The sequence below is a fragment of the Mustela nigripes genome, chromosome 6, assembly GCF_022355385.1.
Source record: "Mustela nigripes isolate SB6536 chromosome 6, MUSNIG.SB6536, whole genome shotgun sequence".
NCBI classification, from domain to species: domain Eukaryota; kingdom Metazoa; phylum Chordata; class Mammalia; order Carnivora; family Mustelidae; genus Mustela; species Mustela nigripes.
The window spans coordinates 19159194-19177632 of NC_081562.1; the positions used below are offsets into that span (position 1 = coordinate 19159194).

The following is an 18439-nucleotide window of genomic DNA, read 5'->3' on the forward strand; positions in this document are numbered from 1 at the left end:
TTATCACAATTTGTGATGCATCAGTTATCTACTTCAAAGGTGACAGAACAGAATTTTCAATTGTACATAACCTCCCAAGAATCATTCATTTAAAACCATAAGCAAATTTGTCAAATACAAAGATTCAAATAACTCTGGCAACTTAGACCTTCTAACTACTTTTCAAAGACTGATGAGTGATACTTATTTTTGCATAGTGCCTGTTATGTTGTCCCAAAACCTGGAAGGCACTGACTGCTAGGATCTCAGCAGTCTCTAATGCATTACTCTTTGCAAATATAGTTTTATTTAAACAAATTAAAAACTTTTAAAAATGAGAAAAAATAATAACTGTAATGTACAAATTCATGGTGATTTGAAGAGGATCAGTCCTGCTCACAATTTTTCAGTACCTTTTCATTATCCTGGTTGTGTTTACTCATTGGTGATGTTGGTACATAAAGATCAGTTTCATCAGTTACTACATACTGTCTCCCAGAAAGAAAATCGCGTAGCTGACTCTGTAGAAAACAAAGGAGGTTACTAATAAGGTGCTATGACAACTATTAAAAATATTTCACACCAAGCTATATATAATAACCCATTTCTCTATCATTATTTAAAAGTGATAGGGGTGCCTGGGTGGCTCAGTGGGTTAAAGCCTCTGCCTTCAGCTCAGGTCATGATCCCAGGGTCCTGGGATCCCCTCATCAGGCTCTCTGCTCATCAAGGAGCCTGCCTCCTCCTCTCTCTGTCTGCCTCTCTGCCTACTTGTGATCTCTGTCAAATAAATAAATAAATAAATCTAAAATAAAAATAAAATAAAAGTAATAATGCTGGCTACTTACCCCCCCCCAAAAATACAATATTTAGTCATTTTAATTTTAAACTAATATCAGAATTTCCTTTAGTATAAGCCTGCCATTAAGTATAGGCTTCCATAGTACACATGTTCCCAGTCCACTCTTATCATTAACTAGACACACATATACTCCCAAGTTTCATTGCTCACTACCATCTTTTCTTGGATAGGTACCTGCTCTCCAATTCATCTGTTTAATTATTACAGTCTTCAAATGGGCAAATTCTTCACTTGAATTATGAAGATGACATTCTTCAAATTTTTGCAACCCTCACAAATCCTTCCTTTAACTTAGCTGGTAAGTGATATCTTGTTGAGGATGAGATTCTTAGGTCACTGTCCTCTTCTTTCAGGACATGCTATTTCATTGTTGTTCTTTTTAAATAACTTGTTCTTTCCACCAGGAAACTTATAATATTTATCTTTATCCTTAAGAGTTTGGAAACTTTACCAGGATATGCTTAGGTATGTGTCTTTTCTCTTCAATACAGTCTGGAACTTCATAAACACTTAACAGACTCGGGGAAATTTTATTATAACAAATGTGGTTAGAATATTTTATTTAATCATGACCTCTTCTGCATCTCATCCTTTTTCTCCTCTGGAATTCCTATCATTTGTTATGTTAAATCCTCCAGATCCAACCTCCAAGTTTCTTAACTTTTCCTTCATAATTACTTCATCTTCATATTTTTCTCTCTGTGCCTTAAATATATATTTTTAAAGATTGTTTTTTTAAAAGATTTTATTTGAGAGAGAAAGAGACAGAGTGAGAGAGATCAGGAGCAGCAGGGAGAGGGAAAAGCAAGCTCCCTGCTGAGCAGAGAACCCAACGTGGTACTCAATCCCAGAACCCCAGGATCATGACCTGAGCTGAAGGCAGACGCCTAACTGAGCCACCCAGCTGCCCCTCTGCTTTAAACATTTTTTGTATTTGACATTCAGAACTCTGATTTGTGCCTGAATCCATCTGTTGCACTGGGAAGACTTCTTTTCCTCTTTTTTAAATCTAGAAAGTCTTAATGTTTAGGTGTATCCTTGAATTTCCTGAGTACTTAACTACTTTTATGGATTCACCATTAAGAGCGCTATTCTGTTGGTCACATGTGCTCTGAGTTAACTCATCTTTCTGCAAGTGCTGGGACTCATTAAGTGGCTGTTGCTTTTCTTCATAGGCTAAGGCCCTGACTGTTGAGGTACCTGAAGTGAGGACAATTTTACAAGTAATAAAAGTTGAAAATGTCTCTACTGTTTACAAAGCATCAGTGGAAAAATAAACAGGATGCCAGTCACCTCCTTAAACCAAGAGAAAGTCTTTTTGTGGTCTCTCAAGGATCACCAACAGTATACCCATCCATTCAGCTACTTCTTGGCTTCCTAAGTCAAAGAATCCTGGCACACTCAGATGGAATTTTTGACCTTCCCCAGAAGGTTCCCAGATTTCTGAGGGCTGCTAAGTTCTTCTTGAAATCTACCATTTCTTCTCCTCAGCCCAGATCTCCAGTATCCCTCAGATTATTGTTCAGTTCATGAGAAAGCAAATTCTGTACCAATTGTCTCAACTTGGACTCCATTTAGAAATCGAGGTCTTATATGCTCCCAGATGTCCACAGGCCCTGCATGCATGTTCCCCAGGAGAGGAATTATAATGTGTGAAATACACTTCTGCCTTATTTAAGCTACTATAAATAAGAAACAAAGATACATAAGCATATGTATCTTTAAAGACACTTTTAGGAGCACTTGAGTGGTTTAATCAGCTAAGGATCCCACTCTTGGTATCAGCTCAGGTTATGGTTTCATGGGTTGTTATCAAACCCCCATTGGACTCAGCGCTCAGTAGGGGGTCTGCTTGAAGAGTCTCTCCCTCTGCCCCTCCCCACTCTCTCTCTCTAATAAATCTTTTTAAAAGACACTTTCAGCATAAATTAGAATTATTTTAACGTATTTTTGAGGAAATCAATCTAAGTATCTGTTTTTCTGCTCAGTTTTTCTTCATTGGAAATTTCCCTAGAGCAAATAAGTTGTCAGAGATCAAATCTTCCATTTTAAGTGCAGAAAAATTTCAACTTCACATGCTATCATCTCAGCAGCTTCCACTCCCCTCCTGAAATTCTGCAGAACATGCTGATGTTTGGAGGCACAGAACTCCCTCCAAGGTAAACCTGTGTATCTCATACTACAGTTGATACACTTAAATGAAGAGGCTTATTAGAAGATTTATTAGACGGGGGGGCCTGGGTGGCTCAAAAAGCTGAAAAGCGACTGCCTTTCAGCTCAGGTCACGATCCTGGAGTCCCAGGATCGAGCCCTGCATTAGGCTCCCTGCTTAGCAGGGAGTCTTCTTCTCCCTCTGACCCCCCCCCCCAATGCTCTCTCTCTCTCGCCCTCTTACTCTCTCTCAAATAAACATATAAAATCTTTCAAATAAAAAAAAAATCTTACAGAAAACTTAGACAGCAACAAAGGATAAGGTGAAAACAATGTGCCCAAAAACATCAGGCAGATTATACTCTTACTGGCTTATCAAAAAATTCTCTTTGTTGTTCCTACAATCCAATACTTATGTTTGGTTAGCCTCTCTAAATTAACTATATGAAAAATAGTCAAAAGTCATCTCTACAAGCAAATAAAACAAAGGTAGGAAGGAATGAAGAAAAACAATCTTCCCTCACAAGTATCTTTACCATAGTGTGGGTCTCAGAAAGTTACGACAGGGGGCACCTGGGTGGCTCAGTCAGTTAAGCATCTGCCTTTGGTTCAGATCATGATCCTGGGGTCCTGAGACTGAACCCCAAGTCAAGCCCTTGTTGAGCCCTGTGTTAGGCTATATGCTCAGCAAGGAGCCTGCTTCTCTCTCTCTCCTTCTGTCCCTCTGCCCCAACTCATGCTCTCATGCTCTCTCTAGCTCTCTCTCTCAAATAAATAAATAAAATCTTAAAAAAAAAAAAAAAAAAAAAAAAAAAGAAGAAGAAGTTACAACAGGGGAAAGGGTTCTATTATAGCCCAGTAGGCCAAGACCGCAAACTGCCTGCCAATATCCACTCTCCCCTTCTTCATCAGTAACAGAGATTTTGTTTTTATTCTGGCATGTTACCCAGAAAAAAAAAGGACTATATTCTCCATCTTCCCTAACATCTTGGTGTGGCCATGTGACTAAGCTTTGTGCAAGGACATGGAAGCAAAAGAGCTATGCCTCTTTAAAATGAAAGAAGAGTGCTGGGTTCCCTTACTACTTCCTGATGCAAGGAACGCTGATATGGAATCTGGAGTTCCAACAGCTAACCTGGACCACAAATGATCTTGAGGATAGAGGTCAAGAACTAAGATGAATAAGCAGAATGACAGAAAAATCCTAGGTATCTGATAACCACAGAGCCATCACATCAGTCCCATATGCTTACCTTAAGACTCCTTTTATAAAACAATGAAATAAAACTTCCATTTTCGTAAACCACTGTTAGAGGTTTCTATTACAAGGAGCCAAAACATGATTCCCAAGTTTCAGACAGAAATATTTATAAAATATTCTAATATCTTAGAAAATATAATAAACATTTTCTTCTAATTATATCTATAATTATTTAGTTATTACTACTATTTAATTACTACTTTATTGGTACTCAGTAATGTTAAGATAAATATACTTCAACACTTTAAAATAGATACATCCAAATATATTCTAAAAGTTTATTAATTCTAATGTAGATAAAACCAAACTAGAAAGGATGGCATACCATAAGTTTTAAAATTTATATTCAATAAAAAAATAAAGCAATGAATGTGTGTATGCAAAAAAAACCAGGAACAGTATATTACCCCATGTTTACTGTATCATAGTATCATCACAAAATGATACCCCATCTCAATAATTAGTACTACTAATCCATAGAAAGAGTCATAGCAATCATTTATACAACATATGCCAAATGAACATGTATACATCAAAACAAGAAAGTAAAATATAAAAGCAATCCTTGGCATGAATTCAAAAAGAAATCATAGGGCGCCTGGGTGGCTCAGTGGGTTAAGCCGCTGCCTTCGGCTCAGGTCATGATCTCAGGGTCATGGGGTCGAGTCCCACATCGGGCTCTCTGCTCAACAGGGAGCCTGCTTCCCTTCCTCTCCCTTTGCCTGCCTCTCGCCTGCTTGTGATCTCTCTCTGCCAAATAAATAAATAAAATCTTAAAAAAAAAAAAAAAGAAATCACACATTTGGGACTGATCTCTTTGTTAAAATTTTTTGATCTGGTAAGAAGCTGTTCTTATATTTCAACCAAATAACATAATTTCAACAAAATTTACCACTGAAATATTTCTTTCCAGTAATAACTAACTTTCAGGTAGCTAAATTTTCCATTTCTAACATGATCTGAAAAGCAAAAGCACTATCAAGTTACTATAAATGTTGATACCATAGTTTAAAATAAAAATAAATCTAGCCAAATTTTCATTTAAGACAGAATTATTTTAAAAAATACTTACAGGGGATATGTTGGCATTATTTTCACAACTAGAAATCAAAGCACTACATTTTTTATAAACATCAATCAGATCTACCATATTACTATTCTTTAAGAAATCATCGTAAGTCCTCCTAATGTCCTCATAATGGTCAATCACTTTTGTATTTTCAAATGGTAGGTTCAACTTCTCATGTAGAAAGTATTTCCAGGTCAATAAGACATCGCTGAGGGAAACTGTAAATTCTCCACTATGCTGAAAAGAGACAATGCCAAAAATGAAAAGATAAATTTAGGTACCAGAATATTCATTAATCTGTAATTGAGACGGGAAATACAAATTGAGTTTTGTTATAGAAAAGTGTACATTGAATTCTTGTGGATTTGAAAATAACATCCAAGTTCAGCTATGGAATAATTTTTAAACCACATAGAAAAGGATTTTGTTGGTTTTGTAAAATACAAACAACTATGGCAAGTTTGGGCATGACAAAATTAGCAAATATCTAGTCTTTCTTCATTAAATTTCTTCTCAAATTCAGGGTATGGGTGGGCAGTGATCTGTTCTTAAGTACTATTAATTGGGGAAAAATTTGATTCTGTTAATATTTAGCTCCTTTTAGCTCTTCTAATGCATTTTTAATCTCTTAATCAAAATTTTCAATGCCATAGTGAATTACTACATACCACACTTCCAACTGTTAGTCTTAAGACATGATCATAAAAACTAATTTTAAAAATCACATTTTATTTCATTACTGTTCCAGAAAAAGCAAAATAGCAGTGCTAAAACCTTGGGTCGGAGAAGAATTTTGATTCTTCCCTGCTCATGGACACACCAAACTATAAACAAGTGTTAAAAAGCCACAGTTTCTTTCTATAAGCTGCTGGATGTTCCTATTGAGGTAAAATTGTTCTTTTTTCTCTTCTTCAATATCAACATGATGTATTAGTCAGTAGACATGCTGAAGGTTTTTTTTAATTGATTGCATTCTGCTTCCAGATATTAATAATAGTGCCCTCCTAAAAAAAAAAAAAAAAGCCAGCCCTAATTCAGTAAAAAATTCTAACTACTCCTTTCCAATACAGCATGAGTAACAAATATCTTTAAGTATTCATATGTAATTTTGTGAAATGTATTATGTTGCTTTTTTCCACAATTAAGTTCCCTTAATATGTTAGTAGTTTCTGATAACACCAAGATCTTTCCATCATTTGCACTGAAAGATGGGTGGATATTTAAATAGAACTATAATTCACTGGAACTAAAATTGTAACATCATCTTTAGCCAATGAAGAATAATAAAAAGAACCAAAAAGAGTCAAGTAGGGGTGCCTGGGTGACTCAGTCAGTTAAGCGTCTGCCTTTGGCTCAGATCCTAGAGTCTTGGGATGGAACCCCATGTCTGGCTCCCTGTTCAGCAGGGAGCCTGCTTCTCCTTCTCCCTCTGCCACTCCCTTTGCTTGTGCTATCTCACTCTCTCAAATAAATAAATAAAATCTTGAAAAAAAAAAAAAGAGCTGAAAAATAAACTTTCTACTTAACTGACTCTTTTAAATTTACATTTCTTTTACAAAAATCAGCTACATTTTCTAGTTACTATCTAAATTTAAGGCAATTATGTCCAAACTGCCTTAAAAATTATTAACTTTTTACTCATCCTCATGGAGACAAAGAAAATTATCCTTACTGTCCTTGGAGGGACCTATTATATCAAAATTATAAAAATTAATAATATTTCATGAAATTAATTCAATGAAAAACCAAAAAAAAAACCCAGTAACTCTCAAATCTTGAATCCATAACCCAAATGTAAGACAGATTTTTAACTTCGCAGCATCGCATCAAAAACTGTACACTTTACTTCCCAATCCCACAAAATTACACAATAAAATTTCCAAATGGTATTTAAGTTAAACAAATCCAGCTATTTAGAGTTTCAAAACTAAGTTGTCTTATCTCAAAAAATTCCTAAAACTGTTTTGATATGACATCTTTCTTATGAAAAATAAATTAAAATTTTGCCTAACATAAATGTACAATTCAGTCTTATTCGGTTGACTATAACTAGTTAAAGTAAAACCAGGCAAGCTCTTGATCTTGTGAGAAAAGGTTTTGACTAGATTAACAGTGTTTATACTGGGATTGTAAAAACATTTTAAATCCAAATAAAAATGTACTCCAGATATCAGTTTTCATGATCAGGTGCCCACCATGACAGCATATTCTATTATTCAAACCAGTAACAACTGATTCAGAGAGCTTGTGGTCAAATCAGAAAATGTTTTGCTAGGAAAACATGCCAGCTGGCTAATATCTGAAGGAAGTTCAAGATGGTCAATGCTTTAATTCTCTGATGGACATAAGAAGGATTGTATTTCATAAGAATAAAATGAGGAAAAAAATGAAGTTACATTTTTTCAGAGCACTTGTACTTTGTATATTTTGCTGAAGGTATTTTTATAATTATTCAAAAACTTAAATAAACTTCATATTTTTAACTAACTGGAATTTTTATTGTTATCAAAACAGAAAAGATAGGAGGTCTGCTTAAGAGTATTAATTGGCTATGTGACCATGAGTAAAATACTGAAAATCCTGTGAATACTTTTCCTTGGTTATAAAATGAGATTAAACAGATTAAATAACACCTGATGAATGGCAGGTGATCAAAAAATGTCATTCATTCCCTTTTCTCATTCAAAGTAAAATAACTGTTTGTTAGGCAGGTATTAGATAAATGTAATATAATTGTAAAAACTGTTTCGTCTTATTCATTATGTCAAAGTTAGGTCATTTTCAAATCTGACAGTCAACCACAGGCTGTGGCTTTCCATGAAGTTATAAAATTAATATCTTTGTTTCATCCAATGGAACATTTGTAACGTTTTAAGGCTATTTAAGTTCATGAAAAATAGCATTTATGATGTAATTGCCAGACAGAGTCAAACTACAAAGTCAATTCTAAGGAAAGGAAAAGCTAAAGTGCTATCTGCAGCTTAATAATAAAAGTCATATATATTTGCCATGTAGTCCTCAAAAAATCTATGGATTTTTACATGGAAGTCTGCACACAGCTGGGGATGCCTGAGCTAACTCCACATGGAGACTGAGAGTCAATCAGAACTGCAGCCCAGCATCCCTACTGCACATGTGCACACACATACACAAACTGTGATAAGCTCAGTTGCAATTCACCTCTCCTCTTTTCTCCCACCCAGAGTCTGAACTTTCACAGTGAATTAGCAAGTAGAAAATTAACAAGTAGAAAGAGATCCTAAGTGTGGGGGCGCCTGGGTGGCTCAGTGGGTTAAGCCGCTGCCTTCGGCTCAGGTCATGATCTCAAGGTCCTGGGATCGAGTCCCACGTCGGGCTCTCTGCTCAGCAGGGGGCCTGCTTCCCTTCCTCTCTCTCTGCCTGCTTCTCTGTCTACTTGTGATCTCTGTCTGTCAAAAAAAAAAAAAAAATCTTTAAAAAAAAAAAAAAAAAAAAAAAAAAAAGAGATCCTAAGTGTGTGCTACACAGACAAACCCAAAAGAAAAAATATCTTGAATTGAGTATTTCAACATATTAAAATTTTTACATGAAAACTAAATTTTCTTCAGGGTATATTTCACTTACCTTTTTGATATATTTATGCTTCAAAAATTATTCATAAACAAACAGTAGGTGATACGAATACAGTCTGCTTAATTCCAAAACAATAGCTCTCAATTACTGTATAATAATGATTCTTAATAATTGCCTCAATTTCTCTCTCTTCTCATTTTCAAGTGAATGATCGCCAAAGCTTAACCTTTAGATAGTCTATTCCATTGATATAATATCCGCAGAACCTATTATCTTGGGGTACCATTCCTTCGGGTTACTAAAGGAGAGTTTTTTGGGTTTTTTTTTTTTTGGTTGTTTTTCTTTTTAATGCTCAGGCAGTAAAATTAGAAAGACTTGAATATGGATTGCAATGGGGAGCAAAATAAAGAAGCTGTACAATGACCTTTGGGTGTCTAGCTTCACTGACTGAGTGAACAATGGTATATAAGATTGAGACTAAGATTGGCATATAAATTCTGATAAAACAATCTAAAGGAAGTATATCCAGAGAAGGTAAGTAAAATGGAACACATCAGAAGTTACCGACAAAGAGTGTTACAAAGTACATGTAGAATTCTTTTAAAGAGTAAAAAAGAGATAAAAAGAACTCAACAGTAAAGTAAGTAAAGGATATGAATGAGCAAACAATAGAGAGGATACCTAAAGAGTCAAATAATCATCTTAAAAGATGTTTAAATGCTCTAATAGAAAAATTAAAATGAAATACCCTCTTTTCTCTTTTCTTGTTCTTAGATAACATCTAATATGGAGAAATATAAGAAAATTGTATACTACAGGAATATATTCTCCTATACTGTTGATATAATGTAAATTCTAATAACCAAGTTGAAGACAAATTTGGTAACATCAAGTCAAATTAAAGATATATCTGTCATATAACCCCTTGTGTATAGAGCCTAGAGAAACTCTTGTTCATGCACAGACATCTCATTTCAATGAAGAACTGTTTATAATACCAAAAAAATTCAAATGACCCAAAGGTCTATCAATGAGTAAAGTATACCAGTCATATAAAGGATGATTGTTAAAATGAATAAATTAGATCAACTTTTCTATCAGTACCGAAAGAGGTCTTGAAAACAATGATGGATAATAAAAACAAGATACAGAAAGGATGTATACCATCTGTTAGAATTTTAAAACAGACATATTAACAAGACTATCTGCCTGGTTGGATATGCAGAGAAATCCCTCCTGGCATGAAATACCTAAAACTACAAGAGAAAATAGAAAACTTTTTTTAAACATGACTGAATTGTTCATAAGAAAAAGGAAATTACAAAAGGTCAAAAACAATGAGCAAGTGCCAATAAGCAAACGGTGAGACCTGTATTTTCCAGGTAACTACTATTCCCCGGCACTAAAGAAGCTGGTTTTTATGAACCCTGAGCACAAAGGTTAGGAAACAAAGCTAAGCATAAGAAAGATGGAAAGTCGGATCAAAACCCCCACCCTGCCTACCTTGCCAAAACCAAAGGTTCAAAGGTCAACAGTCTTGATATGTCCACTAGAAAAAAATCTGTCCAGCAAAAAGATGATGATGAAGATATTTGCCAGTGAAGAGATTTCTGAAGTAGCCCTGGTACTATGATTACCTCTCTGGATAATCTTCATTTAGGTTTTATTTTTATTCTTTTTTTTAATTTAAATTCAATTACCATATAGTGATTATTAGTTTCAGAGGAAGAGGTCAGTGATTCATCAGTCTTATGTAACACTCAGTGCTCATTACATCACGTGTTGTCCTTACAGCCCATCACCAGTTATCCCAGCCCTTTGTCACCCTCCCCTCCAGCAACCCTCAGGTTTGTTTCCTATGATTAAAAGTTTCTTATGGTCTGTCTCCCTCTCTGATTTTGTCCTGTTTTATTTTTCCCTCCCTTCCCCTACAATCATGTTTCATTTCTTAAATCGCACTTGAGAGATCATATAATCGTCTTTCTCTGATTGACTTATTTCCATTAGCATAATACCCTCTACTTCCATCCACGTCATTGAAAATGGCAAGATTTCATTTTTTGATGGCTGCATAATATTCCATTGTGCCTAGATATACCAATCTTCTATATCCATTCATTGCAGATAGACATCTGGGCTTTTGCAATAGTTTGGCTTTTGTGGACGTTGCTGCTATAAACATTCAGGAGCACGTGCCCCTTTGGATCACTACATTAAATCCTTCAGGAAATACTCAGTAGTGCAATTGCTGGGTCGCAGAATAGCTCTATTTTTTTTTTTTAAGATTTTATTTATTTGACAGAAAGAAAGAGAAATCAAATGTAGGCAGAGAAGCAGGCAGAGGGGGAGGGAGAACAGGCCCCCTGCTAAGCAAAGAGCCCAATGCGGGGCTCAATCCCAGGACCCTGGGATCATGACCTGAGCCAAAGGCAGAGGCTTAACCACTAGGCCACCCAGTCACGCTGGGTAGGTCTATTTTTAACTTCTTGAGGAACCTTCATACTGTTTTCCAGAGTGGCTACACCAGCTTGCATTCCCACCAACAGTGTAGGAGGGTTCCCCTTTCTCTGCATCCTCACCAACATCTGTCATTTACTAGCTTGTTAATTTTAGCCATTCTGACTGGTGTAAGGTGGTATCTCACTGAGGTTTTGATTTGTATTTCCCTGATGCCAAGTGATGTGGAGCACTTTTTCATGTGTCTGTTGGCCATTTGGATATCTTCTTTGCCAAGACATCTGTTCATGTCCTCTGCCCATTTCTTTTTTGTTTTTCTTTTTCTATTTCCTTCCACTATTTTAATGTGAGGATAGTGTTAAAAGCATAATGATAAGAAACCAACAAAAACAACGAAAAGAGAATGTGGTGCATAAACAATGAATTTTGGATCACTGAAAAAAATAAATAAAAATAAAAAACCAAAAATGTGTGTAGGCATTATTCAAGAGAGTTAAAATTCATTTTATTTTTTTTTTCAGCATTCCAAGATTCATTGTTTATGCACTATACCCAGTGCGCCATGCAATTCATGCCCTCTTTAATACCCAGCACCAGGCTCTCTCCAACCCCCCACCCTCCCTCCCCTCCAAAACCCTCAGTCTGTTTCTCAGGGTCCACACTCTCTCATGGTTCATCTCCCTCTCTGATTTCCCTGAACTCACTTCTCCTCTCTTTCACCCAATGCCCTCCATGTTATTCCTTATATGTGCCACAAGTAAGTGAAAGTACATGATAATTGGCTCTCTCTGCTTGACTTATTTCACTCAGCATATTCTGCCCATTTCTCGGTTGGATTATTTGTTCTTTGGGTGTTGAGTTTGGTAAGTTCTTTATAGATTTTGGATACTAGTCCTTTATCTGATAAGACATTTGCCAATATTTTCTCCAGTTCTGTTGCTTGTGTTTTGGTTTTGTCAACTATTTCTTTTGCTCTGCAGCTTTTCACCTTGATGAAGTCCCAATAGTTCATCTGTGCTCTTGCTTCCCTTGCCTTTGGCGATATGTCTATGAAGAAGTTACTGTGACTGAGGTCACAGAGGTTGCTGCCTATGTTCTCCTCAATGATTTTGATGGATTCCTGTCTCACATTGAGGTCTTTCATCCATTTGAGTCTATTTTTGTGTGTGATATAGGAAAATGGTACACTTCCATTCTTCTGCATTTGGCTGTCCTCTTTTCCCATTACCATTTGCTGAAGAGACTCCTTTTTCCATTGGACATTCTTTCCTGCTTTCTTTAAGATTAGTTGACCACAAAGTTGAGGATCCATTTCTGGGTTCTCCCTTCTGTTCCACTGATCTATGTTTCTGTTTTTGTGCCACTGTCTTGATAACTATAGCTTTGTAATAGAGCCTGAAGTCCAGAATTGTGATGCCACCAGCTTTGCTTTTCTTTTTCAACATTTCTCTGGCTATTTGGGGTCTTTCCTTGTTCCATACAAATTTTAGGATTATTTGTTTCAGCTCTGTGAAAAATGTCGATGGTATTTTGTTAGGGATTGTACTGGATGTATAGATTGCTCTACATAGCATAGGCATTTTCACAATATTTGTCCTTCCAATTCATGAGCATAGAACATTTTTCCATTTTTTTTGTGTCTTTCTCAATTTCTTACGGGAGTGTTCTATAGTTTTCTGATACAGATCCTTTGCCTCTTTGGTTAGTTTTATGGTTAGGCTTATAGGCTTTTATGGACCATAAAAGCCTCTTATGGCTTTTGGTGTAACTGTAAATGGGATAAACTCCTTAATTTCTCTTTCTTCTGCTCACTGTTAGTGTATATTCATTTAGACTGTTGCCTAATAATTAATTTCTGTTGAGAAAGGGGCAAACAGTCAACTACTTTAGAAGAAAACTGGGATTTATGCCCTGGAGAGGGTAAAACAGAGTCTCTGGACCGAAGAGTACACGTGAAAACAAGAGTCCCCCCACCCCCACCCCCAAAAAATATATATATATATATATGACTTTTTATATTCTAAATACTGAAACTTCTTTCAAGCACCCAACACATTGGCAGCTCAAATTTACACCATTTGTGTAAAGACTCTTTTCTGAAGAAACTGTTCTAAAAGGGATATCTTTTTTTTTTTTAATTTTTTATTTTTTATAAACATATATTTTTATCCCCAGGGGTACAGGTCTGTGAATCACCAGGTTTACACACTTCACAGCACTCACCAAAGCATCCTCCCCAATGTCCATAATCCCAACCCCTTCTCCCAAACCCCCTCCCCCCAGCAACCCTCAATTTGTTTTGTGAGATTAAGAGTCACTTATGGTTTGTCTCCCTCCCAATCCCATCTTGTTTCATTTATTCTTCTCCTACCCACTTAAGCCCCCATGTTGCATCACCACTTCCTCATATCAGGGAGATCATATGATAGTTGTCTTTCTCTGCTTGACTTATTTCGCTAAGCATGATACGCTCTAGTTCCATCCATGTTGTCGCAAATGGCAAGATTTCATTTCTTTTGATGGCTGCATAGTATTCCATTGTGTATATATATTCCACATCTTCTTGATCCATTCATCTGTTGATGGACATCTAGGTTCTTTCCATAGTTTGGCTATTGTGGACATTGCTGCTATAAACATTCGGGTGCACATGCCCCTTTGGATCACTACGTTTGTATCTTTAGGGTAAATACCCAGTAGTGCAATTGCTGGGTCATAGGGCAGTTCTATTTTCAACATTTTGAGGAACCTCCATGCTGTTTTCCAGAGTGGCTGCACCAGCTTGCATTCCCACCAACAGTGTAGGAGGGTTCCCCTAAAAGGGATATCTTAAAGGTGGGCATCAGATATTTCCCAGCCAAATAGCCCAGTCGGATCAGACTAACAACCCCTAACCCTCCAAACAGAGTTTCCATTAGCATTTTAGTGATCCACTTAAATATAAGTGCATGGTCAAGGATCATCATGAAAAAAGTCTCTGTTGGAAGAATAATAAGACTAATAAAACAAGAAACTTGGATAAAGATTATGCAAGAAGAAAACCTCAAAAAATATCATTAATAGTCTCAACAGAGAAATATACACTTGAAGCAAGAAGACTATGGTATTTCAAAAAGAGAGAACAAGAAGAGCTATTGGAAATAAAGAGGATAGATGATAACAGGGGTGCAAGACTGGCCCAGTCAACAGAGCATGTGATTCTCAATCTCTGGGTTGTAAGTACATATTGGGTATAGAAATTACACAAAAATAAAATCTTAAAATAAAGATGATAACAGAAAATCCAATAATTATTAAACTAGTAAGCATTAAATATTGAATATCTTATTGAATATTGTTTGGAAGAAATGTAAAAGGTAAATGGATAAACTGATACATCCATAGAGAGGACTATTACTCACTGCTGAAAAGACAGACATGGAGGAACCATAAATGCATCTGGAAGAAAGTGAAAGGAGCCAACCTGAAAAGGCTATATACTTTACAATTCCAACTACATGACATTCTGAAAAAAAGGCAAAACAGTTAAAAAATCAGTAGTTGGCAGAGGTTGGTGAGAGGGATGAATAAATAGGTGGAGCAGAGAGGATTTTGAGGGCAGTGAAACAATTCTGTAAATACTATAAAGGTGCATACATAACTTATATTTTTGTCAAAACCCACAGAACGTACAATACCAAGAGTGTCTAAGGATAGACTCAAGATGTCCACTACTTACAATCAAATTGTTCATACAGAGTAATATGAATAATATGTATGCATGTGTACAATACATACCTGGGTATATTTATGGATTTATATTATGTAGACATATAAAAATATTAAAGAAATAATGTAAAGGTGGCAAAATATAAATTGGTGAATTAAGTGAAGGGCATGAAGGAATTCAGTGTACTATTCTTGTGACTTTTCTGGAAGTTTAACTTTTTTTTAAACACAAAGTCCAAAAAGTGTGATTTACATTTTTTTTCCTTCAACATACCTATATAAAATTGGTTTTTAATAATGACTGTGATTAAAAACAAGAAACAAACAAGTGGGACATGTAACCACCACCACCACCCTTCAGCCACACTGGTTCTTTGGCATTTTCTCAAATCTCCTGGCAGTTTCCTGCCCAGGGCCACTGCATATGCTGTTCTTTCACCCTCATCATCTTGCCTCCAACTCTTTGCCTACTTAACTCCTCTCCTCCCTTTACAGTTCAGCTTGATTTCTCCAACCAAGTCAACTCCATGGTCCCATGGCATTATATACCTCTTCTCACGGCTATAATTTTGCATTCATTTGTGTTTTTCTCTACTAAATATCTACCTCCCTCACCAAGCAATAAGCCAGGCAGGAGCCATGTCCAGTTTTGCTTACCATTTTAACCCCAAAACTTATGACAATGCCTGGAACAAAGGAGAGAAATGCCTGGAACAAAAGAAAAAAGAAAAGAAAAGAATAAGAGAAGAGAAGAAAAAGAAAAAGAAAAGAAGAGAAAAAATATCTCCAGAAGGGAGAGAAAAAAGGAAGAAATTAACATTTAACATATATATAAACAGCTATATGGGCCTCTTTGCTGTTCCTTAAACATGCCAGACATACTCCCACCTCAGGGCCCTTGCATCAGCTGTACCCTCTGCTCATAATCCCTTCCCACAAAAACTCCCATGACTAGTTCCTTCTTTGCCTCTTTCAAATTTGCTTAAATGGCAACTTGTAGCTGAGGCTTTTGACCACCCTATTTTAAGATAAAAGTCCACTTCCACCCCAAGCTCTATACAATCCTTCACTATATCTCTTAATTTTTCTGTCATATTTATGACCTAAAATACTAAATATCTTATTTATTAGAGTATTATCTGTCTCTCCTCACTAGAATAGTGCCATAAAAGCAGAGATTTCCCTCAGAATGTTTAGAATAATGTCTAGACATAGTAAAAATTCAAATATTTGTTAAAAGAATGACTATGTAAGATAGAATTTTATCAAGATCTATGTTCAAAATTTATTTTAATATATACTGTTTTAAACATGCAAAATTGCTAACTGCCATATGTAGTAAAGACTATCTCTTATTTTAAGATTATATAATTCCTAATTTTTAGGCATTAAAATTCTCTTTCTTTTTCAAAATTATGGTTCTAGTAACTACTTTTTTCTCAGTGGCCTCATTTGCCAATGTGAGAAATGTTTAAATCTGTCAATGTCTAATTTTTTCTGAAAATTTTATTGGTATATGAAATCTAAAAATATGGGAACTACTGACATATAGGATTAAAATAATTCATCAGAATGTCATTTCACTATCTAGCCCAATAGACCTACTGAAACTATTCCACACTTCAAATACCTTCTCTGGTCAAGAGAATCTCATTATCTTCAAACCGTCAAGACTTCAAACCTCCTGGATGCTTCTTAACTGATTTTTCCTTTCCTTCATCCCTTCCTTAAAACGTTCCCATCCAAAGACTTCTCCTCATTTAAGTAAGCTACCCGAAATCCAGTATGTTTAAGTCATTTTCTTACCACTCAGCCTATATTCATCCTTCCCTCATCTGAACACCTTAAGGCCTTTATGTACAGCTCATTCCAAAAACAAGTTTTGTATAAGCCAACCATGTAAGGATCAGATTAAGAAAAGATTTTAAAGAGACAATTTCCAGAGCCTCAGTGCAGATGAGGAGAATCAGAATTTCCAAGACTGAATCACAGAAGCTAGTATTGTTTAAAAAAACCCTCCCAAGTGATTCTGATTCTTAGTCTGGCTTAGGAATAATCAATCTATACCATAAATTCTGAAATTAGTCATAAAATTCTTTGACTATATTAAAACGAACACTATTTATGTGTGCCTTCTAGAACTTTTTAAAGAAGAGAAATCATAAATAAAAATATTTTTAACCATAATAACAGTTGCATGTTTATCTTAAGACTTCACATTAAACATGGAATGTACACATCCTACATTATACTATCCATATGAATAGCCTTAATTTTGAAGCAAGCTATTTCAAATCCAACTGTAATATTTTGACACAGACATGCAGATGCATTTTTGAAAATAGTGTATTGATATTCTCATAGGAGGGCATATACTACAAAGAAATTAATATAATTAAAATAAGCAGCTACCAACATTCACTTAAAAAAAAAAAAGTAAACCTAAATATAGTCTACTAACCTGTTTGTTGTTCTCTGCTATGGAAAGCTGCAATGCCAGGAGCATGGAGTCTGCACCACATACAGTAGTTCTCTCAGAGGTACAAAGAGTGTGCCAATTCCTCCTGAACTCTTTAATCATATCCAAGACAGACTTCTGATTAAGCTCAACCATCCTCTGAAAGCAGGACAGAATGCAATGTTAAAAAGCTTTATTTTAATTGGAAACTAATATTTAACGTGTGTAAGAAAGCAGAGTTAGAGAAAAATAAGTAGTGAACTAGAGGTCCTTTCATATTTACTAAGATTGCCTTTCATTAAATTTAGGAAAACAGAACAATACAATTTCTGCCCAGTCATAGTTTTCTTAAGCCAAATCTTTTGAAATAACAAAACCCAACCTCCAATCTGAAAATCCATATAAAACAGATATGCAAATTCTGTAAACTTATAATTATAGACACAGACATAGTTAATTAAAGCTGTATTTTCAAAACATTTGTTTTTAGATGGTAAAATGTGTGGTATATTGCCCAAAAAAAAAAAAAAAAAAAAATCAGTTTCCTCCCATCCCTATGTTATCCTAAAAGAAATAAGTCTATTTTTCCACCCTTTAATTATGGATCAGTCTAGTAACTTGATTTGACCAACTGAATATGGAAGAATGACATCATGGAGGCTCCAAGCCCAGAGCTCAAAAGGCCCATGCAGAAGAGTTAATGCAGCAGGCCTAATGTCTATTTTTCAAAGAACTGCTTACAAGGCTGGCTCTTGGCTGCACCTGGGAACTTAGAATTCAGGAGGGTTTCCATTATGAGTGGCTCACTGTGCCTAAACTATATAAATAATACAGTTTATGCTTTTCTTCTGAGTCTGGATTTTACAACATAGACTGAAGACATCTACGTCCATACCCTGGACATTGAGTCTCTAAAGATCTTCCCTGACAGACAACATGTTA

The 18439-nt window shown here is 35.6% G+C and overlaps 1 protein-coding gene across 3 annotated transcripts in view; it reads right to left on the bottom strand.

The window, feature by feature from the left end:
* Window positions 1–18439, bottom strand: part of PARPBP (PARP1 binding protein) — a 68437-nt gene that overhangs the window by 42921 nt on the left and 7077 nt on the right. Inside the window, exons 2-4 of one of the 3 annotated variants that reach the window (XM_059402233.1) lie at window positions 17501–17656; window positions 5326–5559; window positions 393–500 (exon numbers count right to left, since the gene is read on the bottom strand). In XM_059402233.1, coding sequence (XP_059258216.1) covers window positions 393–500; window positions 5326–5559; window positions 17501–17653 — 495 coding nt within the window. In that variant the 5' untranslated portion in view covers window positions 17654–17656. Of the gene's footprint in view, window positions 1–392; window positions 501–5325; window positions 5560–15696; window positions 15734–17500; window positions 17657–18439 lie in introns of those variants that run through there. The other 2 variants (XM_059402235.1, XM_059402234.1) reach the window with 2 other exon arrangements.